The 24,695-nt window shown below is 37.5% G+C and overlaps 1 protein-coding gene across 1 annotated transcript in view; it reads right to left on the reverse strand.

Moving 5' to 3' along the window:
• Positions 1 to 24,695, reverse strand: part of Malrd1 (MAM and LDL receptor class A domain containing 1) — a 608,177-nt gene that overhangs the window by 156,655 nt on the left and 426,827 nt on the right. The window contains exon 30 of the mRNA XM_035442808.1: positions 23,738 to 23,896. Within this exon, the coding sequence (XP_035298699.1) occupies positions 23,738 to 23,896 (159 nt within the window). The remainder of the gene's footprint in view (positions 1 to 23,737; positions 23,897 to 24,695) is intronic.

The raw sequence follows: 24,695 nt of genomic DNA on the forward strand, positions 1-24,695 counted from the left end.
CTGACTCCATATTGGTAATTTCCCACATTAGCTATCTAAAGAAAACTTTCCATAGAGGCATGCTAATGAAAGGTAGTTTCATCTCATTTCTGAACTTATTGATTTAACAGGTGAAAAAGGCAGCTCTATCAGATGAAAGATGATAAACAGATGTTGTTGGCTGACACTGGCAACAAATATACAGGAAGCAGTATTCTGAATTGCTAGTCCTCATACTGAAGGGCTAAAGAACCAATTTATGTGCCACTTATGTATCAAAATGTGGGAAGGATGCATTGGCCTACTAGCATTTCTGTAACGATCTCATTTTCCAACTTGAGAATATAAAGACAGTTTTCCTGTAGTCACACAAGGAAACACTTGCATTTCTTCATGTAAATGATAACAGTAACTTGTAAGGGACCCACCTTCATTTAGATTTCAGATAGATTGTCCCTGGAGAACAAGCAAGAATAGCATCACTATTCTCTTTTATATCTGAACATGATGTCTGATTCTTGTCCTGACTGTGGAGTTAGCATACACTTTGAGGAAGTTTGATCAGTTAACATTGACACTTGAGGCACAGGTCTGATTTAAATCTTGACTTTACTATTCTTTGGGTGTGAGATCCTGATCAGCCCTATTTAAATTCTCTAAGACTCAGAAGCAATAAGAGATAATTACCATGGGTACTTTTCTCTCATGAGGTTGTGGAAAAAATTAAATGCTATACTACAAGCAAAGTGCTTAGGACACAGTTGGAAATTATAGCTATTCCCCTGGGAAATTTAAAGAAGAGATATAAAGTGATTCCAGCAGTGGGAATAAGTTCATAAACCATTCATTACTTATAAGTTAGCTACTATGAGCATGTGGTGTGTCTTCCATTTTTACTAGAGAGATCAATAAGATCTAATAAGCCAACTATCAGCCACTCATCATAGAATCCTACAATTAAGGTAAGAGGTTATTTTCAGAATGAGTACAGGGCCATGCAAACTGGGTTTAAATCCAAATATTTATACTGATAACTCTGTAACCTTGGGACATTATCTCCATGCCAACTATGTTGCATAGCAATTACCTCTCAGTGAGTGATAATACTAAGAATGCAGATGGATTATGAAGGATTAGTGTAAGTATGAAACAACACATTCACATTGATAAAGACTGGAAAGGCTACATAGTTCAATATGTGGAAGATGGTAGGTAAAAGTGGGCCTCACTGGGTTTGAGCCAAGTCGGTTTTTTTTTTTTTTAAACTTTAATTTGGAAACAATCTTTTTTACATTTTTTATTTAAATTAGAAATAATCTTATTTTATATATCAACCCCAGTTCCCTCTCTCTCCCATCCTCCCAAGCTCTGCACTGACCCCCATACCATCCTTCATCTGCTCCATAGAAAAGGTAAGGCTTTTCATGGCTAATCATCAAAATCTGTCACATCATTTGGGGAAAGGCCTAGGCTGAGAGAGTATCCTTCTATGGGGAATAGGCTCCCAATGTCCATTCATACACTAGGGATAAATATTGTTCCATTACCAGAGGCCCCATAGACTTCCCAGGCCTCCTAACTGACACCCACGTTCAGGGAGCCTGGTTTCATCCTATGCTGGTTTTCAAGCTGTCAGTCTGGGGTCCATGAGCTTCCCCATGTTCATGTCAACTGTTTCTGTGGATTTCCCCAGCCTAGTTTTGAGCCCTTCACTAATCATTCCTCCCTCTCTACAACTGGATTCCAGGAATTTGGCTAACTGCTTAGCTGTGGCTCTCTGCTTCTGCTTGCATCAGTTACTGGAAGAAGGTTCTAGGATGGCATATAAGGTAGCCATCAATTTCATTATAGGGGAAGGGCATTTAAGACAGCCTCTCCACTATTGCTTAGATTCTTAGTTGGGGTCAACCTTGTGTATCTCTGGACACTTCCCCAGTGCCAGGTTTCTCTTTAAACCAATAATGGCCCCCTCTACTGAGGTATCTGTTTTCTTGTTTTCCTCTAGTCTTCCCCAACTCAATCTTCCAGGTCCCTCATAGCCTCCTCCTCACTCTTCTTCTCGACTTCTCTTCCTCTTAACTGCCTCCCCCCCATGCTTCCACTTTGCTCAGGAGATCTTGTCCCTTTCCCCTTTTCAGAGGAATCATGTATGTCTCTCTTAAGGTCCTCCTTGTTTCCTAGCTTCTTTGGAGGTGTGAATTGTAGGGTGGTAATCCTTTGCTCTATGTCTAATATCCATATATGAATGAGCACATACCATGTTTGTCTTTTTGTGACTGGATTACCTCACTCAGCAGGGCTTCTTCAAGTTCCATCCATTTGCTGTGAATTTCAAGATTGCATTGTTTTGTTTTTTTTTTCTGCTGAGTAGTACTCCATTGTGTAAATGTACTACATTTTCTCTATCCATTCTTCAGTTGAGGGGCATCTAGGTTGCTTCCAGGTTCTGGCTATTACAAATAATGCTGCTGTGAACATAGTTGAACAGATGTCCTTGTTGTATGAATGTGTATCCTTTGGGTATGTGCCCAAGAGTGGAATTGCTGGATCTTGAGGAACCACCATACCGATTTCAACAGTGGCTGTACAGGTTTGCACTCCCACCAGCAATGGAGAAGTGTTCCCCCTTTTTATATCCTCATCAGCATAAACTGTCACTGGTGATTTTGATTTTAGCCATTCTGACAGGAGTAAGATGGTATCTCAGAGTTGTTTTGATTTGCATTTCCCTCATGGCTAAGGATGTGGAACACTTTCTTATGTGTCTTTCAGCCAGTTTAGCTTTGTCTGTTGAGAATTCTCTATTTAGTTCTGTACACCACTTTTTAATTAGATTGTCTGATGTTTTAGTGACTAGCTTCTTAAGTTCTTTGTATATTTTGGAAATCAGTCCTCTGTCAGATTTGGGGTTGGTATGTAACTATAGCTCTTTTTGCCAGCTGCCTAAGTTCTGCCACCACGTTAGGGCCCCAAATAACATACAGAGTCTTATATTATTTACAATGCTGCTGGCCAATGATAAGGATTTCTTATTTGCTAGCTCTGTCTTAAGTATCAACCATAACTATTAATCTCCGTATTTTAAAAAAGACTTAGATTGGCTGGGCATTGGTGGCACACACCTTTAATCCCAGCACTCGGGAGGTAGAGGCAGGTGGATCTCTGTGAGTTCGAGGCCAGCCTGATCTACAAAGCGAGTACCAGGATAGGCTTCAAAGCTACACAGAGAAACCCTGTCTCGAAAAACAAAATGAAAAACAAAACAAAACAAACAAAAAGACTTAGCTTATTGAGGATGCCATTCGCATGTGTCCTCTCTTCCTGGGATCACATGGCGACTTCTCCCTCTACTACATTTCCCAGAATCCTCCTAGACTCCTAGCCCCATCTATCTTGCTTCCCTACTGGCAAACAGTGCTTTATTTATCAACCAATAAGACAAACATATACACAGAAGGACTTCCCCCATCATCTCCTCTTTTCTGTCTAAATAAAAAGAAGGCTTTTAATATTAACCCAGTAAAATATATAACAAACAGTTATTAAGTAAGAACTATAGTTACAATATTTTGTTCATTAACATTTAGCAAGATTTTTAAGAAAATATTCTATTATCTATCCTATCTTTGTGAGTCTAAAGTCTTATATGTAGCTTATCTTTTATAATAACTAAGGAAAACTATAATCATAAGTATCTGTCTCCAACTCCATCAAAGAACACAGAAGGATAATATATAAACTCTAGATCTGACAGATACATCTCAATACCTGGACAGTCACCCAAAGTTCCTCTCTAACGTTGGGGCATCTTCAGCCTATAGGCAACAGTGTGTCTGGCAGACTTCTCCATGAAGCAGGAATCCTTCAGGACTGTCTTGTTGTGCAAGTTCAGCACTCACTTTCCTGTGGGTCCTGCATGTCCAGTTTATCAAACAGTCCAGACAAGAGCAGTTTCTTGCCCAAATGGCTAATCTTGCCATGTTAAAGGCAAATGCCATATTAAGTTTCTCCAATGCCCATTCACCTTTCTGATGTAATTGGTGTACCAGAAGCAACTATGTCTCACTGTCATGAAAAAATGCTACATATTCTGTAGGTCTTTGAAAGGTTTGAAGAATATCTATCCATCGCAAATATATCTCTGTATATATCTAGAAAACCTAACTAACATAATTACAAAATCCATACCAATGCAAAGTATTCATTTCTATATCGTATTCCCCCTTTTTTCCTTTAAAAAGATACTAACTGTGATCATTACCATTTATAACAGCCATTTTAAATGAAAACAAACATTTGTAAACAATATTTGGGAATTTGGGCTTTGTTCATTCCAAACTACTTCCTGCTGATTGAGGGGAGATTTCCATACCATGGGGATCATGATAAAACACAGAAACCTGGCCAGATCCTTGTTTTTGTAGCTTGTAAGGCTGTATCATCGAAGCTGTTTTAGATGTTGGATCACCTGGGACACTGTTTCAGGGGGTCTTGCTTTATTAAACCATAGTCTGGAAGGAATCCATAGCTTTAAATTTTCTGTGGAAACATAAGCAAAAACTCTTTTCCCAAATAACCTGTTGTTATTTTTCAATTTAGAAGTCAAAACAATTTTAAAATATATAAATTGGATTAATTTAGCAGCACTGATAGTCAAATGTTTTTTAGTAGTTGTTGTTCCTTCCCCAGCAATTAAACAATTCAAAGACAATACAATAGCACAAAGTATCCAGACTGTGTGTTTTCCATCTTTACATGGCTTTTTTATTACTCTATTTCTTTTATTTTTAATTTTTCCTTTTATGAGACAGTGTTTCTCTGTATAACTTTGGCTGCCCTTGAACTCACTCTGTACAGCCGGCTGGCTTTGAAATTACAGAGATCTGCTTGCCTCTGCCTCCTGAGTACTGGGATTAAAGGAATGTGGCACCACTGACCCCCCCACCTTCCTTCCCTTCTTCCTTTCTTTCAATTACTTTATCCTGTTTCTTTTCTCTCAAAAGCCTATGTATATTTTTAAACACAATGTAAATCTTTAGAGGTTTTACTTTTTCCCTCTAAATCTGTCTTTACTGCATATCTTTATCTTTTTCTGGCCATGAGCCTATTTTCTCCTAAACAACATTGCTAAAGCTAAAGCCAAGACTGTTTTAGTTGCTGTCTTTCCAAGATGGCAATGGTATATATACCGCCAGAATTGAGAGCTGTGCTCCCTACCTTGGTCTATGTTCCCATCAAGGAACATGCTGCCGGTTTGGAGATGTGGTCATTGCCATTGCCAGCTGCTCATACACACCATTCAATTGTTAGAAGGGCCTCTTAAAAGAGCCCTGCAGTTTTTCCCGCTTATGCTGAGTCAGGAAACCTCCCTTAAGGAAGCTGCTTGAGTCTGCTTGTCTCTAGCAAAACACCTGAGAAAATGCTGCTACCAAGAAGTTGTGCTTGTCTCTGTTATTTTGCTTCTAAAATCCCTTTTTAAGTTTTGGTGAAGTTTTTATGCGGATATTCCCTAAACCACATGGGCGACATTTGTAACAATAACTCTTTTGCCAGGCGCCTGAGTTCCACTGCCATGTTAGAAACCCAAATAACACACAAAGTCTTATATTATTTACAATGCTTCGCCAATGACTAGGATTTCTTATTGGCTAGCTTTGTCTTAAGTACCAACCATAACGATTAATCTATATATTTTATAAAGACTTATCTTATACAGGACACCAGCTGCATGCATCCTCTCTTCCTGAGATCACATGGCAACTTCTCACTCTACTACATTTCCCAGAATCCTCCTCAACTTCTAGCCCAATTTATCTTGCTTCCCTATTGGCCAACAGTGCTTTATTTATCAACCAATAAGACAAACATATACACAGAAGGTCTTCCCTCATTGGTGAATATCTTTTCCTATCCTGTGGGCTGCCATTTTGTCTTGTTGACTGTGTCCTTTGCCTTACAAAAGCTTCTCAGTTTCAGGAGGTCCCATTTATTAATTTTTGATCTCAGCCTCTGTGCTACTGGTGTTATGTTCAGGAAGTGGTGTCCTGTACCAATCTGTTCAAGGGTACTTCTCACTTTCTTTTCTAAGAGGTTCATTGTAGCTAGATTTATGTTGAGGTTTTGATCCATTTGGACTTAAGTTTTGTGCATGCTTATAGATAAGGATCTATCTACAATCTTCTACATGTTAGCATCCAGTTATGCCAGCACCATTTGTTGAAGATGCGTTCTTTTTTCCATTGTATAATTTTAGCTTCTTTGTCAAAAATCAGTTGTTCGTAGGTGTGTAAACAATCTTATTTTACATATCAACCCCAGTTCCCTCTCCCTGTAATCCTCCTATGCCTTCCACTGACCCCCCAATCCCAACCCTATCCACTCCCCAGAGAGGGTAAAGCCTTCCATGGAGGATTATGAAAGTCTGTCATATCAGGGCCCAGGCCCTCCCCCATGTATCTAGGCTGAGTGAGTTACCCATCATGGGGAATGGGCTGAGTCTTATTGCATCTTAGTATGCCATGTTCAATTGATACATAAGGGAGGTCTACTCTTTTCTGAAGGAAAATGTAGGAACAGTGGATATGGGAGAGAGAGTAGGTGTGTGGGGTGTTTGGAGGAATGGAGGGAGGGGAGACTGTGGTAGGATGTCGTGTTCGCAGAAAAATAATGAGAAAAAGGAAAGGCATTAGTATTATAAGGAGCTATAATATAAACACCTTCATCATGTCGAATTATTGAAGTGAAAAACCTCTAGTGAAGCTCAATCCTGACAGCAGTAAGCACAGATTTAATTGGTCAGTAGGATTCATTAAAAAGAATTGCCTAACAACTTTGACTGTAGGAAAGAAAAACATGATGTAAAATAAAATAATGTTGAGACAAGAGAGCCTTATATTCTGGCAAAATTGAGAAATCATTATTTGTGGGTACTGTGGATACCACAGTATTTGTGGCATCATGAGAAAATGAATATATTATTTTATCTATTGGATATACCATGTTGATGAACATAATGTATTACTATGAAGATATTACATTAAATTTGCTTAAAATATGAGAGTTTTATCTGTTTGCCCTTTACACATTCTATCATTTTCATAGAACTTTTGGCATGTTGGAAGTTAATATGTCACCTTTCTGGTATCTAACTGCACTTGTATAAAATCATAAGCAAGAGCTTGCTGGTCTGCAAATGGATCAAAAAGAGAAATCACTTCACTTTTTCTCTAAACTGTCCCTATGTTGTATTTACTTGGCACAAAACACCTTGCCTGTAAGAGAGACTTCTCTATGTACATAATTCAAGAACAGTTACTGGTATGTAACAGAAAATATTGTGAACCACTAATGGAATGGCAGAAATATTTTAGTCACAATTTTAAAAAAGAAAAAGAAATCATGAATTTTTCATTTAATTCAATATGTCAAAATGTTATCATTTACCCATGTGATCATTATACAAATCATTAGCAAGATATTTTATATTTTTCATAATATGGCTTTGAAACCCAGTGTGTCTTTTACTAGTGTAAGACAACTCAGTTTGGACTGGCCATGTTTCTTGAACTTAATAGCTTCCTGTGTCTGGCACTGTCTCATGACAGTGTAGGCTTCAGGGAATTGGTTTGAACAATAGTTTGGCATTCCTAGTGGTCATCATCTCTGGTAAGATTTTCAACATTTCCAACACAGAACACATTTTTACACCAGTTTTTGAAAGGCTTAAATGAGTCACATGCTCCAATCTTTTTGCAGTTTCTGACTCTTAATAAAGTTTTAGTGATGTTAGCTCTCTCCATCCTTGATTTCTCTTTATTGTGTCTGAAAAATATTTTACTTACATGAAAATAAAAGACATCTAATCCACATCAACACATAACTCTTTGGTAACTACAGGAAAATGATGATGATATTTCAGTGGCTATATATGGAACTTGCCACAACCCTTGTCTTACTCTTCAGAAACTCTTATTTGACCTTTTTTTTCCATTGAATTTAACCCCTTCCAAAAGACTGTTCCAGATTTGTAAATTCATACTGCTTGACATTTATATTCTATTTACCCTTTACTACCCGATTAGCCACAGGATGGCAGAGCATTTCCTGATCTGTCCAACACCTATTCCAAGTTCTAGAAGGAGGTCTGGAAAGGTGAATTTCAACAAATACTTTTCAAATAAGTGAATGAATGATTAAACAAAAAGTTGCAACATGACAATGGATATCATTTTATTCATAGAGTTGTCATCGGTAGATTCTTTTCTATTTAGTCAGTATTTCAAAAAATGGATAGAAACATCACTTCAGCCATTCATGTCTACATTTTCACACCTCAGCCATTAACTTTTGAAAACTCACTATTCTTGATCTTGTGTGTCTTGTGTGTCAGATAACCTTCTTTGGATTTTCTGAATATTCAATTTTTGTGAGAACAATTTTTCTTGTAGTATGCCTTTGTAAATTGAATTTGGGCCTAACTTGTCAGCCAAGATAGTCATATATACTGAGATTATTTAAAATGCTGCACTGAGTACTCAGATTTTTAATTTTTTTTTACCTTGAAGGAAAACATTGTAGTAACTCTTATTATGTCTTGGATCAACCATTATAAGCTAAGCTCAACACAGCCTTAAAATTAAGTTATGTCCTTCTATTCTCCTTTGTGGCCCATCAATGATCCTGACTCAGAACAAAGCATGTGTGAGAGAAATATGGCACCTAGATCTAAGAACTCCATTGAGGTCAGCACCTTTGAAAGCAAAGGATGACCTTGTGAAACTCTTTCAAAGATGGATTTAGACAAAGTCACCCATTCCTTTCACATACTACTTAATCTGCTGCTCAAAAGGGAGGATGGTTGTTAGGGAATCTTGCTCATGTTTATTGAAAGATGCCAGGAATCAGGGTTTTTTTTGAGGTGTTGCCAAAAATTTAAACATTTTAAAAATGTACTCTTTTTCTTTTATTGAAAACAGATTGTTTTCCAAGCAAATATTCTAAATGGGGTCTTCCTAACCTGACTCTTTTCAATTCTTCCATATCTCCACTTCCATGTAATCTACAACCCTTTGGTCTTTTGTTAGAAACCAAATAGACATCTAAGGAATTACAGTAAAATAAGATAAAACAAAAGAAATCAGAATCTGACAAAACTATCAAACATCTTTCATTGTACTGTGTGCGCCAAGATCTCTCACTCTCTGCATATTTTCTGTTTGTGGGTCTTCTCTGTATTTGTTCACATCTGCTAGAGAAGGAAGTTTCCCTTATGATGGTCTAGCAGGTACTGATCTATCAGTAGAGCAGAATATTGTTAGTAATCACCTTACTGCTATGTTTCTTTAGTAGAACAATGGTATTTTTTCCTACATTGTTCCTAGCCTATCTAGTTTTAGGTTCTTGGTCACTCTAGCTGCATTGGATCTAGGTTTTTAAGTCAAACTGAGTGGGTCTTAACTCAAATCAGATACAGGTTGCTTACTCCCACGAGCTTTGTCCCACTATTGATTGTACCAGAATATCTTGTAGTCAGTTCACAATTGTAGATAGAAGTGTTTGTAACTGGGTTGGTGTTTACCTTTATCTTTGGTTGTGTGCCAAGTACTTTCCAGTACCATGAATACTAGTACAAAGGAGTGAAGACTTTAGGTAGGTACCAGTTCAACTTTTCTGTGTTCAATGAGTTGTGGAGACATTGTCTTCAGTAATAGAACCTTACCATCCATTTGTAGAGAACCATCAATAATAGCTTTGTCAACAGTCTGGATTGTTTGGAAGTTCCCATGGAACCTCCTTGGCCAATTCTTCAATTTAAATGTAACCCATTTCCAGCAGTGGAAGCTTCATTTGATGATTAGAAATGTCCCATTGGAATTCTGTATAATTCATTATTTGGCAACTTTATTTAGATCATCTTCATATGTGTATCTTATCAGAAGCTCCTACTGTATTATGTTTCCATATGATCCATCAAATGACCCTTAGTTTATTTGTCCTTCCCCAAATTCCCTTCCTCACCCTCTCTTCCACCCTCATCCTTATTTGGTCCTTCCATTGTACTCCTGTTACTGTCCATAGGTATCTCTTCTAATTACCCTTCCCAAGGAAATCTATCACTTCCCAGCAAGTTCCTTACTGTCTACCCAATCTCTCTGGTTATATGAGTTGTAGTATGCTTCTCAATGACTTAAGAGCTAACATCCACAAATATGTGAATATACACCATATTTGTCTTTCTTCATCTGAATTACTTCACTCAGGGTGATTTTTTCTAGTTTCTTCTGTTTACATGGGATTTTTTTTCAGATGAGTAATATTCCATTGCAAAGATGTACTACATTTTCTTTATCCATTCATCCATTGGTAGACATATAGGTTGTTTCCAGCTACTGAGTATTATGTACAGAACAGCAATGAACATGGTTTAGCATGTGCCTCTTTAGTAGGATGGAACATCTTTTAGGTTTATGCCCAAGTGTGATATGGATCCTTGGGTAAATCTATTCACATATTTTTGATGAAATGCCAAACTCATTTCCATAGTGGCTGTACAAATTTGTACTGCCAACAGCAATGAATGAGGGTTTTATTTATTGCATATTCTTGCCAGCATGAATGTTTATCTTATTGATCTTGGCCTTCCTGATTGGGGTAAGATGAAATCTGAAATTATTTTTGATTTATAGTTCCCTCATTGCTAAGGATATTGAACATTTGTTTAAGTGCTTCTCAGCCATTTGAATTTTTATTTTGAGAATTTCTGTTTAGATCTATAACCCATACTTTAATTGTGTTATTCATTTTCTTGAAGTCCAGTTTTTTTGAGTTCTTAAAAAGTGGCTGTTCACAAAAAGACAAACATGGTATGTACTCACTGATATATGAATTTTAGACTTAGAGCAAAGGATTACCAGTCTATAATGCTCTTCACCAAAGAAACTAGGAAACATGAAGGACTCTAAGGGATAAATGGTCCCCAGGAATGGAAGTGGCATGAACTCCCGAACTAATTGGGGGCATGAGGGTGGGGGGAAAGGAGCTGCTACAATAAGAGCAAGAGAAGAAGAGGAGAGGAAATGGAGGGGCAGAAACATTGAGTTGGGGGAAGAATAGAGGAAAGAGAGCAGGATGAGAGATACGATATCAGAGGGAGCCACTATAGGCCTGAGAAGGGATCTGGAACCAGGGAGATCTCCAGACACCTACAAGGATGACACGATCTGACAATCCAGGCAACGGTGGAGAGGATAACCTAAAAGCCCTCTCCCTAAAATGAGATGGATGACTTCTCTTTATGCCATCCTAGAGCCCTCATCCAGAGGCTGATGGAAACAGAGACAGACATCCACAGATATACAATGAGCCGAAATCGGGAATTTAGTTGAAGAGAGGGAGGAATGAAGAACGAAACCCACAGGAACAGTTGACCTTAACAAGGGAGAGCACTTCGAACCCAGATGCTGTCCGGGAGGCCCGTACAAGACTGATCCAGACCCCTGAACATGGATGTCAATAAGGAGGCCTCTGCATTCCAGGGAGCCTCTGGTGGTGGATTAGTATTTTCCCCTGGTGCAAGAAGGGACTTTGAGAGCCCATCCCATATGAAGGGTTACACTCTGGCCCTGGACACATGGGGAAGGGCCCAGGACCAGCATAGGAAGACTTGGTGGACTTTGCAGAGCCCCAGTTGAGGGCCCTACCCTGCCTGGGGAGTGGTGGGTGGATGGGGTGGGGGGTAGACTGGGGGTGGGGGAGGAGGGTTGGGGGTGAGGGGAGGGAGAGGAGAGGAAGGGAGGGAGAGGGAGAAGGGACTTGAAATAAGCTTGTTCCCTAACTAGAACTAATAAAATAAAAAAAAGGTGGCTGTTATCCCTCTACCAGATGAGTTGCTGTTAAAAATATTTTTTAAAAAATATAGCTCACCGGGCGATGGTGGCACACGCCTTTAATCCTAGCACTTGGGAGGCAGAGGCAGGTGGATCTCTGTGATTTCAAGGCTACCTGGTCTCCAGAGCAAGTGCCAGGATAGGCTCCAAAGCTACACAGAGAAACCCTGTCTTGAAAAAAAACATATATATATATATATATATATATATATATATATATATATATATATCAGCTTTGTCCAAATGATAGTGTCCTTTGTTATAAGGAAGCTTTTACATTTCATGAGGTCATATTTATTAATTGTTATTCTTAGTGCCTATATTATTGTTGTTCTCTTCAGAAAGTCTTTTGCCTGTGCCAATGAGTTTCAAGACTACTTCCACATTCTTTTCTTTCATATTCAATTACCTGATGCTATATTGAGGTCTTTGATTCATTTATAGTTGAGTTTTGTGCAGAGTGATAGGTGTAGGTCTATTTGCATTCCTGTAATGTAGCCATCTATTTTGACCAATAGAATTTTGAAGATACTGTCTTTTTTTCTAGTGTGTTTTCCTTGCTTCATTATAAAACACCAAGTGTCCATATGTGTATAGATTTATTTCTGGGTTTTTAATTAGATTTCACTGATTAGCCTATTAATTTTTGTGTTGCTGTTTTTACTACTGTAGCTATGTAGTACGAGTTGGGATAAGGAATGATGATACCTCCAATAGTTCTTTTATTTTTCAGAATTGTTTTAACTAGACTTTCACATTTTTCCTTTTTCCATATGAAGCTGAAAATTGTCCTTTCATGGTCTATGAAAACTGTATTGGAATTTTTGGGGGGATTGCAATGAATCTTTAGATTGCTTTTTTTGCAAATTACCTTTCTTTTAATGTTGAGGTATGTCCTTTGTATCCTAATCTCTATAGTACTTTAATCATGAAGGGCTATTAGATTTTATCCAAGGCTTTTTCTGCATATAATGAGATGATCTTGTAGTTTTGTCTTTCAATATAGTGGATTAAGTTGTTGATCTATATATGTTGAATCATCCCTGCATCTCTGGATGATTTCTATTTGATCATGGTGGATGATCATTTTGATGGGATTTTGAATTCAGTTTCCTAGTATTTACAAAGAATGTTTGCTTATATCCTCAAAAGGGAGATTGATCTATAATTCTCTTCTTTGCTGTGTCTTTATGTTCTTTAGGTATCAGAGTTACTGTTGCATCATAAAAAGAAGTAGACAATGTTCCTTCTGTTTCAATTTTGTGGAATAATTTGAGAAGAACTGGGATTAACTCTTCTTTGAAAGTCTGGTAGATCTTTGTGCTTAAACCATCTGGCCCTGGGTTTTTATTACTTAGGAGACATTTAATTTCAGCTTTTTTACTAGGATTTATAGGTATGTTCACATTGCTTATCTGATCCTTATTAACTTTGGTAGGTAGCATATATTGAGAAAATTACCCATTTCTCTTAGATTTTCCAATGTGATAGAATATAAGTTTTTGAAGTTATAATTTTCTTGATTTTCTTGGTGTCTGTTGTCCCCCTTTTGGTCTCTAATTTTCTTAATTTAGATCTTCACTCTCTATGTTTCAGTTAATTTAGCTTAGAGTTTGTCAATCTTATTGATTTCCTCAAAGAACCATCACTTTATTTCGTTGATTCTTTGTTTGTCTGTATTTTTATCAATTACAGCCACAGTGTGGTTATTTCTTGCCATCTACTCCTTGGGAACAATTTCTTCTCTTTTGTTCTATAGATTTCAAGTGTACGGTTAAATTACTAATATGAAAGCTCCCCAATTTTTTCATGTAGTCACTTAGTGCTAAGAACTCATATATTCCAAATGCCTTCATTGTGTCCAATAAGTTTTGGAATGTTGGGCTTTCATTTTCAATCATTCTAGAAAGTTTTATTTTCTTTCTGATTTTCTGTATTGACCCATTATTTTCATTCAGTAGTAAGTTATTAAATTTCTATGTACTGGTAAACTTTTGGTTGATTCTGGTGTTTTTAGTTTTAGTCTGTGGTGGTAAGATAGGATTCAATGTGCTGTTTCAATTTTTTCTGATGTTGAGACTTTCTTTGTGATCAAGTTTAGAGGTGTTGAGAAGAAGGCATATTTTTTGTGTGTGTTTCATTGAAGTCTGCTGTGTATATCTATTAGGTCCATTTGGTTTGTGACTGCAGTTAGCTCCAGCATTTCTCTGTCTAATTTGTCTGGATGATCTGTCTATTCGTGAAAATTGGGTATTAACGTCTCACTATCACTTGTTGAGGGCTGAAATGCAGCTATTGAAGTATTTCTTCTATTAACTTGGGTTTCCTTGCATTTGAGGAATAAATGCTAAGAATTATAATATTTTTAGTCAATTTTTTTCTTTGGTGACTATGTACTGACATTACATATCTCTTTTGATTAGTTTTTGTTTGAGGCTATTTTGTCATAGTAAAATCACTGCATTATCGTGTTTCTTAGGTCTATATGCCTCAGATATTTTTTTCCATCCTTTTACCCTAGAGTGATGTCAATCCTTGAAGTAATGGTGTGTTTCTTTAATGTAACAGATGGTTAGATCCTGTTTTTGCATATATTAATTTATTCTTTCTTTATATTGGGAGAATTGAGATAATTGAAGTTGAGAGTTATCAATGAGCAGTGTTTGTTAATTCTTGTTATTTTGTTGTTGTGGTGTGTTTTGTTGTTGTTGTTGCTTTGTTTTGTTTCCCCCCATCTTTTGATTTGCTGGTCTGCTAGTATTTATTCCTTGTGTTTCTTTGTGCATGACTAGACTCTTCATGTTGAAGTATTCCTTCTATTGCCTTCTGTAGCACTGGATCTGTAGATAGGTCCTGCTTAAATTTGGTTTACCATGGAATATCTTTCTTTCTCCATCCATTGTTATTGAAAGTTTTACTGAATATAGTAGTCTTGGCTTGTATCTGTGGTCTCTTAGAGTTTGTACAACTTCTGCCTAGGCTCTTTTGACTTTTAGAGTATCCATTGGAAAGTTATGTTATTCTTATAGGTGTACCTTTATATGTTATATTGTATTTTCCCTTGCAGTTTTTTTTCATTATCATGCAATTTGGGAACTTCTTTTCTTGTCCAATCTGTTTGTTTTCTGTATGATTCTTGTACCTTGGCAGGCATCTCCACCTTTAAGTTGTTGAAATTTTCATCTATGATTTTCTTGAAAATATTTTTTGTGCATTTGACCTGAGTTCATCTCCTCCCTGTATTCCTATTATCCATAGATTTGATGTTTATACTTATTTTAATTTTATACAATATAATACTTAGATGAATTGATATGCATATAAACAGTGAAAAGCTTACTATACTCAATAAATTTAATGTATATCTCATCTTATGTGGTTATCTTTGGTATTTGTTTCATAAAGACAACTATATCCTTTTATCCTTGTAAAATGTCCATTGAATAGTACAACATTAAATTGTGCTTGTCTTTTGAGACATCATAAGATGTCTCAATGTATGTATCATGTGTAATTATGTACACTTTGCACTTCCTTGTCCCATACCACATTCCACTATTGTGGCTACCTCTTCTATGATATGTTTCTAAGTGTTTCTTTTCTTTATTTTTGTCCTTTTAGATCCTACATATCAGAGATACTGTGTAATAAGTTACTTCCCATATCTGCTTCCTGTCCTGTAGTTTCATCCATGTTTTTATAAATAAGAACTTCTTTTAATGCTAAATGGAATTCCATTTATACACCACATCTGCATCATCTACCTATATATTTACTTTTTTCCCAAATGGCAATTATTACCATTTAAAACACTATACTAGTTTTTAAAATATCAGTGCTTGGTATTGATTTTCTGTGTTCTAGTGCAGAGATGTTGGGATAGTTATTCATTCTATAAATATCTTATATGTAAATAATATATTGTCTCAATATTGGGTCTAAAAGGTAGTCTTGTAAGCAAATTACGGTGTACTAACTTACTATTCTTGGTAAAGTTACCTCTATTCCTTTGAAAGCCTGTTTGTATTTTACATGTGTGATCTCAAGTATACACTTGTCTGCATTCCAGGATGTAATTATGTCATGCTCATTCATTACTAGGAAGGTTTTCAATTTTCTGTACAGCATTTCTTTTCTTAAACCTAATAGTTAGATTGAAAACGGTGCTTACTGGAAGATAGACATAGGATGAGGCTATGTTCCCAGCTCTTATAGGTATTCTAAGTTTTGTTTCTTAGTGAATTCCTTGGAACTGTCTTGATATTTGTATAAATCTGCTAGGGAAGTCACAGTGATTATATATTGAAACTAAACACTATTCTTCTGTAGACAAGAGGGTAAACTGATGCTTACAGTTCCTCTTTATAATTAAGAAATGTCTTTAAATGGTTCACGAACAAGCCTGTGATGAATGTTGTAACTGTCTTACTTACGTTTTTAAACCAGCAGGTGAAAAGACCTATAAATACAACCTTAATTAATAGCAACACTGCAATGTTTACAGAAAGGCTAAAGGCCCTTTGAATATGTTCCTATAGGTCCTTTGAATATGTTAGTCTTTTTCTAAAAAATTGTATTTACCAGGAGGTCAAAATTAAGTAATGTTCTTAATATTTATCTGCCAGCCCATTGTCTCAGAGATGCCTAAACAAATTTACTTAGCTGGATTCTTGTATCAAGAAAATATAATCAGGTTGTTTTGAAAAGAGCACTCTGAAAATATACTGCCTCATGTACTGATTAGCAGGGACAATAATCAAGTATCCTATCAGAAAGATTACATTTTTCATCTGTGGATAGCAGAGTTACAGACAAAATTACACAAATAACCAGACTAAAAATTCTCCTATGGACTCAAATGTACTCACACAAATCATGGAAGTTCATGAGAGGAACAAATTACGCCCATTGGTAGCCCTTACTTATTTTATTAAAAGCTTCTTGGTCACTCATGTGGGACTTCTTGAATTCTGAAGGGACCTTTCTAATACCTCTTGATCTACTCTCCACCTTTCACAGTTAAGTTTGCCATAGTTTTGTACTATCCATAACAATAGACCACTAGGAAAATCACTGAAGTTTTCCAGTACCTTCTCATGATAAGAAAATATATCTGAGGGTAGGTCTAAATAGCTCAGCTGTTTCTATGTCCAGGGTATTGCCTGGATCACAGCAGCACAAATGAAGAACATCCTATTTTTCACATCATCTCAAGTAAAAATTAACCTCTACCCAACCCCAGAAATTATTATCTGATTCAGGATACTTCCATCAGAACTATGTTTTTTTAAAGCATTTCACAACTTATAAGCAGATGTGTACCACATTTTAAATGAATAAATATAATAAAATCATATTAATACAAAAACATTTCTGAATTTTGCTTTTGTTTTAGTTTTTGAGGCAAGGTTTCACTATGTAGCCTGGGCTATTCTGGAATACTCTGTGTAGATGACCTAAGCCTGAGCTCATAGAAATCAATCAGCCTCTGCCCCACAAGTGCTGGAATCATTAGTATGTGCCACTACAACTAACATAAAATAGTTTGAAAGTCTAATACATGAAGGACAATATAAATAGCTATAAATGGTTGCTCATACTATATGTTAGTTACTTTTCATATTGCTATAACAAGAATACCTGATAAAAGCAACTTAAGAAATAGTCCAATAAATATTATATCAATGAGAAATGTACTACTTGAATTTTTTAGTATCAGTAAACAGGATAAAGGACAGTTTTTTCCTTTCATCCTAGTACATTGGTAAGTTCTGGTACAACCTTTGATATTCTTGTGTTTTTAGATACTACCTTTTAAATTGTTTTCATCATGGTTACTTTCTTGGTTCTCCACATTGATCTCCAGTCTGACATTGAGATCAAAATTGAGGAAATGAAATATTCAAAGTTAGAAACACACCTAGGCCCTATCCCAAAGGATACGACAGACTCTTAAGACCCCACCCCCATGGAAGGCCTCACCCTTCCTGGGGAGCAGAAAGTGTATGGGATAGGTAGGCTGTTAGTTGGGGAGGGCAGAGGAGGAGGGGAGGCAGAGGAAACTAGGATTGACATGTGAAACAATCTTGTTTCTAATTTAAATTAAAATGGAGAGAAAAAACAAAACAAAAAAGAAACACAAACTTAGCCACTTGATTCACTCACTCCCCTCCTTACAGCCTTGGTTCTAACAGGATTTTCTTGGTGGCCTATTTTCACTAATCAATGTGCACTGTGATCCTACCTTGATATCCAGGTAGCATCCACTGTCCTTCCCAATCATACTAGCTATGGCTTTTATCTGTGTCTCCATCCAGTTGTAACAAGCCATATGTTTTATTAACCATGTCTATCTATTACCTTTTCCATCCTTCAAGAATGTAAGCTCCATTATGGCAAGGTTCTATTATTAATCACTGGTGTATCAACAGGAGCTAGAGTTGTTCCTGATATTTAATACATGAATAAATGAATATTCAAAAGGACATAAAGGATATGAGATAGGTATTTATTTATTTCTCATTTTGGTTATAAACAACTAAAGTATATATCATTATACACATGTCCTTATGTGAACTTTTTATATAACTCATCAGCCAGAATGATTTCTAACCTGATTTAAGAAAATCCCTTTGGGTATTAGTATGCAGGTTCTACCTTTCAGTTTCACACAGTTCACTCTGTTTCCTTGAAAGGATTTATGATTTTCTTCTTATATTCAAACATTTGTTCTACCTGGAATGTATGTCTACTTATGATACAGTATGTACCCCTCTGGCTAGATGATCAGATATGCCACTGTATTAAACAACACACCCCTTCTCTATTGAATCAAACTATCCACTCTTGGTGACATACTAAACATATTAAATTCCAAGTGATCTTAGGTTCTTGATTCTCTATCCTGCTTAACCTATGACCTAGTGTACACTAATTTCTTATTTTTTTTAGTGGAGACAAATCTTAGGGTGAAAAGAGTAGGAAATAGAACATAGTCAAAAGGTAATAATATTAAAAGTAAAGATTAATTTGAAAGCAAACAGGGAAAAGACATAATTAATAAGACATATGTCTTGGTACACATTGCTGGAGACAAGGAAATAAGTCATACTATGAGTAAACTTCATGAACACTTAATCTGAGTAGAATATATACAAATAAACCACAGTGTTTTTTTTTTTCTGATAATACACTTGCTCAGCCAATCTTCCATATATTTCCTTTGAAATATCATTATCATGTTATCCTGTGCTTTGCTACTGTTCCTATGTGTTCTCCAGTAAAACAGACACCAAATCTCTGCATATGTATATAAACATGCATACTTAAGTACTTAAAAGGTGACAGACAAGGAGACAAAGAGAGACAGATACAGGGAGACAGATTTTTTTTATGAAGTATTGGCTTGAGAAATCAGAAGGATGGTGAAGCTATAATTCTCAGAATGGGCCCTGAGCCTGGAGTCTCAGAAAAGCCAATGGCATAGATGAAGACCAAAGCCAACAGTGAGGATTCCTTACCTCATTGAAGGACCTGGTCCTTTTTTTTTTTTTTTCTCTTTTCAGAATACCAATTGGCAGGAGACTATATTATTGCAGGAAATCTCATTCATTCAGAATTCAAAACTTAAATGTCAACTTATGCCTATAAAACCTCATGTTAACAAATGAAATGAACCTCATTAAATACATCAGGCTACTTTTTTTTTTTTTTTTGGTTTTTTCAAGACAGGGTTTCTCTGTGCCTTTGGAGGCTGTCCTGGAACTAGCTCTTGTAGATCAGACTTGTCTCGAACTCACAGAGATCCGCCTGCCTCTGCCTCCTGAGTGCTGGGATTAATGGCATGCGCCACCAATGCCCGGCTATCAGGCTACTTCTTAACCATTAAAAATGATACACCTACAAACACATGACTTTTGACAAAGAAGCAAAAGCTATACAATGGAATAAAGAAAGCATCTTCAACAAATGGTGCTGGCATAACTGGATGCTGGCATAACTGGATGCTGCAAATAGATCCACATATATTGCCATTCACAAAACTTAACTCCAAATGGATCAAAGACCTCAACATAAATCCAGCCACACTGAACGTATTAGTATATAAACTAGGAAATACCCTTGAATGAATTAGTACAGGAGACCTCCTCCTGAACATAACACCAGTAGCACAGGCACTGAGATCAACAATTAATAAATGGGACCTCCTGAAACTAAGAAGCTTCTGTAAGGCAAAGGATAAAGTCAGCAAGACAAAACACCAGCCCACAGACTGGGAAAAGATATTCACCAACCCCACATCTGACAGAGGGCTGATCTCCAAAATATACAATGAACTCAAGAAGCTGGTCTCCAAAACACTAAATAACCCAATTAAAAAGTGGGGTACAGAACTAAATAGACAGTTCTCAATAGAAGAATCTAAAATAGTTGAAAGACACATAAGAAAGTGTTCCACTTCCTTAGCCATCAGGGAAATGCAAATCAAAAAAATTCTGAGATACCATTTTACTCCTGTCAGAATGGCTAAAATAAAAAACACTAATGATAGTTTATGCTGGAGAGGATGTGGAGAAAGGGAAACACTCCTCCACAGCTGGTGGGAGTGCCAACTGGTACAGCCACTTTGGAAATCAGTATGGTGGTTTCCCAGGAAAATGGGAATCGGTCTACCACAAGATCCAGCAATTCCACTCTTAGGCATATACCCAAGAGAAGCACATTCATGCAACAAGGACATCTGTTCAATGATGTTCATAGAAGCACTATGTGTAATAGCCAGAAACTGGAAGCAACCTATATGCCCCTCAACTGAAGAATGGATAGAGAAAATGTGGCACATTTACAAAATGGACTACTACTCAGCAGAAAAAAATAATGCAGTCTTAAAATGTGCAGGAAAATGGATGGAACTAGAAGAAACCATTCTGAGCGGGGTAACCCAATCACAAAAAGACAAATGTGGTATGTACTTACTCATATGTGGATTTCAGACATAGTGTAAAGGAATACCAGCCTACAATCCACACCACCAGAGAAGCTAGTAAACAAGGAGGACCCTAAGAGAGACAATACATGGTCCCCTGGAGAAGAGGAAAGGGACAAGATCTCCTGAGCAAATTGGGAGCATGGGGGGAGGGGAGAGGCAACTAGGAGAATGAGAAGGGGAGAAGAAGAGGGGTGAGGAGGACATGATGGGGCAGGGAGGTTGAGTTGGGGGAAGAACAGAAGAGAGCAAGATAAGAGATACTAAATAGAGGGAGGCATTATAGGTTTAAAGAGAAATCAGGCACTAGGGAAATGTCTGAGCTACAAAGATGATACCAACTAACAATCTAAGCAACAGAAGAGAGGCTACCTTAAATGCTCTCCCCTGATAATGAGAATTGATGACTAATTTATATGCCATCCTATAGCCTTCATCCAGCAGCTGGTGGAAGTAGAAGCAGACACACACAGCTAAACACCTAACTGGACTGGAATCCAGTTGCAGAGAAAGAGGAGTGATGAGCAAAGGGATCCATACCAGGCTGGTAAAACCCACAGAAACAACTGACCTGAACAAGGGAGAGCTCTTGTTCCCCAGACTGATAGCTGGGAAACCAGCATGGGACTGATCCAGACCCCCTGAATGTGGGTGTCAGTGAGGAGACCTCAGAAATCTATGGGGCCCCTTGTAGTGGGGCAGTACTTATCCCTAGCATAGGAATGGACTTTGGGAACCCATCCCATATGGAGGGATACTCCCTTAGCCTAGACACAAGGGGGTGGGGCTAGGCACTATCCAAAAGGATATCACCAACTCTCAAGACCTCCTATGGAAGGCCTCACCTTCCCTGAGGAGCAGAAAGGGTATGGGATAGGTAGGGTGTTAGTTGGGGGGGCAGGGGAGGAGGGGAGGGAGAGAGACCTAGAACTGACATGTAAAATAATCTTCATTCTAATTAAAATAAAAACAAATAAATAAAAAGAAAAATGTATATACACCTAAAACAAAAGTTAAAGAAATGGATGTGAGTTACATAGGAAGGGTTGGAGGAAGAAAGGAGAATAGAAAAAAGTTGTCTTCTTAAATAATAAATTATAATAAAAGATTCTAAGTGTTTTTCAGCAAGGATCAGTAGTATTTAATATGTAACAAGTCATCATGTCTTTAGAACCAAAATGTCTAGTAAAGTGTGTGGTTCTATCCCTGAGGGTTTTTCATAATTTGACATTTCTATTATTTTTCTTTTTGTATTTATTATTTTTGTTTGTTTTTAGATCCCAACCATAGTTTCCCCTGTCTCCTCCCCTCCAAGCCACTCCTACCACCTCCCCTCTTTTGTAGCTTTATCACTTTACACTCCATAATTTTATTGAGAGATGTGATTGTGTTGGGAGTTAATTAGATGTCCTTCAATTGAAGAACAGATTTAAAAAGTGGAACATTTGCCTAATGGACTATTACTCAACTATTAAAAAATGACATCATGAAATTTGCAGGCAAATGGATATACCTAGAAAAATTATTCAGAGCAAGGTAATCCAGAACCAGAAAGATACACTTATGAATGGATATTAGCTGTTAAGCAAAGGCTAATCACACTACAATACATATACCTAGAAAGGCTAAGTAACAAGGAGCGTTCTAGGTGGGGAAAGATGAAACTCTCTGTGGAGGGGAAATAGAATATATTTTGCAGGTGGACTGGATTGTGTGTGGATGGAAAGAGGAGGGAACTAGTGGAGAATGGAGGAACAAAGGAAAAGATGATTCAAATTAATTGGATATGGAAGTCTGGTGCAGTGGAAACTTCCTGGAACCTATGACATGGCTAACCCTAGCAAGTACTCTTAGTAATGGTTGATGCAGAGCCTGACCTGGCCATCTTCTGTAACAAGGCAAAGCTTACAAGGGTTGGACTGGGACATCAACCCAACTACATCCAAGAGAGGGAGTCCATGCCCTCTCTTGCCTGAATAAGTGCCTGGATAAGAATTCGAAGCTAGGTATCTTGTAGACCTATGCTAAAACCAAACATGACTGTCCCCCTCCAAAAAAAGTCAGTGAAATCATTCCTAATCATATTCTGCTATACTCACATAACAGTATCTAGCCCAAGCATGTTCAGAGGGGCTTCATCCAGAACCTGATGGGAGCAGATGCACAGACCCACAGCTAAATATTAGATGTAACCCACAGAAGATGGGAAGGAAGGATTGTAGTAACCAAAGATTATCAGGAGAACACAGCCCACAGGTCAATCAAGCAGTGCTCCTAAGGGCTCATGGACAGTAAAGCTAATATCAAGGAGACTGCATGGGTCTATGTTAGGTACTCTGTATATAAGTCGAGGTTGTTTAACTTGAGAATTTTTAAAATCCTAATAGAGGGAGTTGATGCATCTCTGACTCTTTTGCCTTCCCTTAGGATTCTTTTCTTCCAACTACATTGTTTTGCCCAGCCTTGATGTGAGGGTTTGTGCCTAGTCTTATTGTAACTTGGGATGCTAATTCAGTTGATATCTCTGGGAGTCCTGATCTTTTCTGATGGGAAACAGAGGAGGAGTGGACCTGGGGGAGAGGAGAGTTGGGGAGGAGCTAGGAAGAGTAGAGGTAGGTGAGTCTGTAGGCAGGATATATTGTGTGAGAAAATAAAAAGAGAAAACAATGTTTAAAAGTTGTCTTTATTTCTCTCTCTTTCCCTCCTTTTTTTTCTCTTTAAATTAAGAAAAAGAGTCAGGGGCTTCCTTGTGACAGTGACAGCTAAGTATGTTTATGATTTCTGTAATTAAAACATAAGGAACAATTCTTTCACTTAGCTTTCCCAGCTCTACCCTATAGGAACATTCACAGCCCTTGCTAGGCTTCCCTATGGCTGTTAGATTTACCTGGTGTGTGATCAGAATCTTCGCTCAGGGCTTCTGCAGGAATCGTACTGCCAATGGCCCAATCCAGGTCATCTTCAGGATCTTGGGTCAGACCACAGCTTACAGTCCAGTCTCCTGATGTTTCAAAATTACAGCTTCCTGCTGTGCTTATGTAATATCCTAGTGAAAAAAAAGATATTCACAAAATCTTTACAAAATGCCTACACATTCCACAATTGGTTTGTTTCTTAATTTTGAAACATTTTGGTGTGCATGGTGTGTGTGTGTGTGTGTGTGTGTGTGTGTGAGAGAGAGAGAGAGAGAGAGAGAGAGAGAGAGAGAGAGAGAGAGAGAGAGAGAGAGAGAGAGAGAGGAGTGTTTGTTTTGCATAGAGTGTGCTCATGCCATGGAGTGTGTGTGGAGGTCAGACAACAACCTCTGGTGTCAGTGCAGGTCTACCTTCTTGTCTGAGACAGCATCTAATTCTGTTTGCAGCTCCCTGTCCCAGGGTAGTGGGCTGGGAACTTCTGGGATTTGTTCTGCTGTGTCTGCCTAGCCTCTTGACGCTGGAACACTAGGAACACAGAGGCACACCACTCTTCCTGGCTTGACATAAGTTCTAGAAATTTCACCTCAGGTCTTTCAGCTAGATGGCAAGTGATTTACCCACTGAACCATCTCTAGAATGCATATATTTTAGTTATTTATATATGAATTCTATACAACTGAAGTATGTGCACTAACTAATTGGTGATGTCTCATTTATTCTGTAATGTTCTCTCAAGAGATCTAGAAACTATGTCAGCATGGTGCCATTTACATGTTACATAATTATCTGGATTAAGTACTAACATTTACAGGTGACATATAAAACCAGGCCTATGCCCAAACAAAGTGTATAACATTATGATGACTTGGACCATTCTAGATGAATAAAAACACACTCCATTGTCTAGATGCTTTAGTGTATCCAGATTCG

The sequence above is a fragment of the Cricetulus griseus genome, chromosome 3 (genome assembly GCF_003668045.3).
Source record: "Cricetulus griseus strain 17A/GY chromosome 3, alternate assembly CriGri-PICRH-1.0, whole genome shotgun sequence".
In the NCBI taxonomy this organism is placed as follows: domain Eukaryota; kingdom Metazoa; phylum Chordata; class Mammalia; order Rodentia; family Cricetidae; genus Cricetulus; species Cricetulus griseus.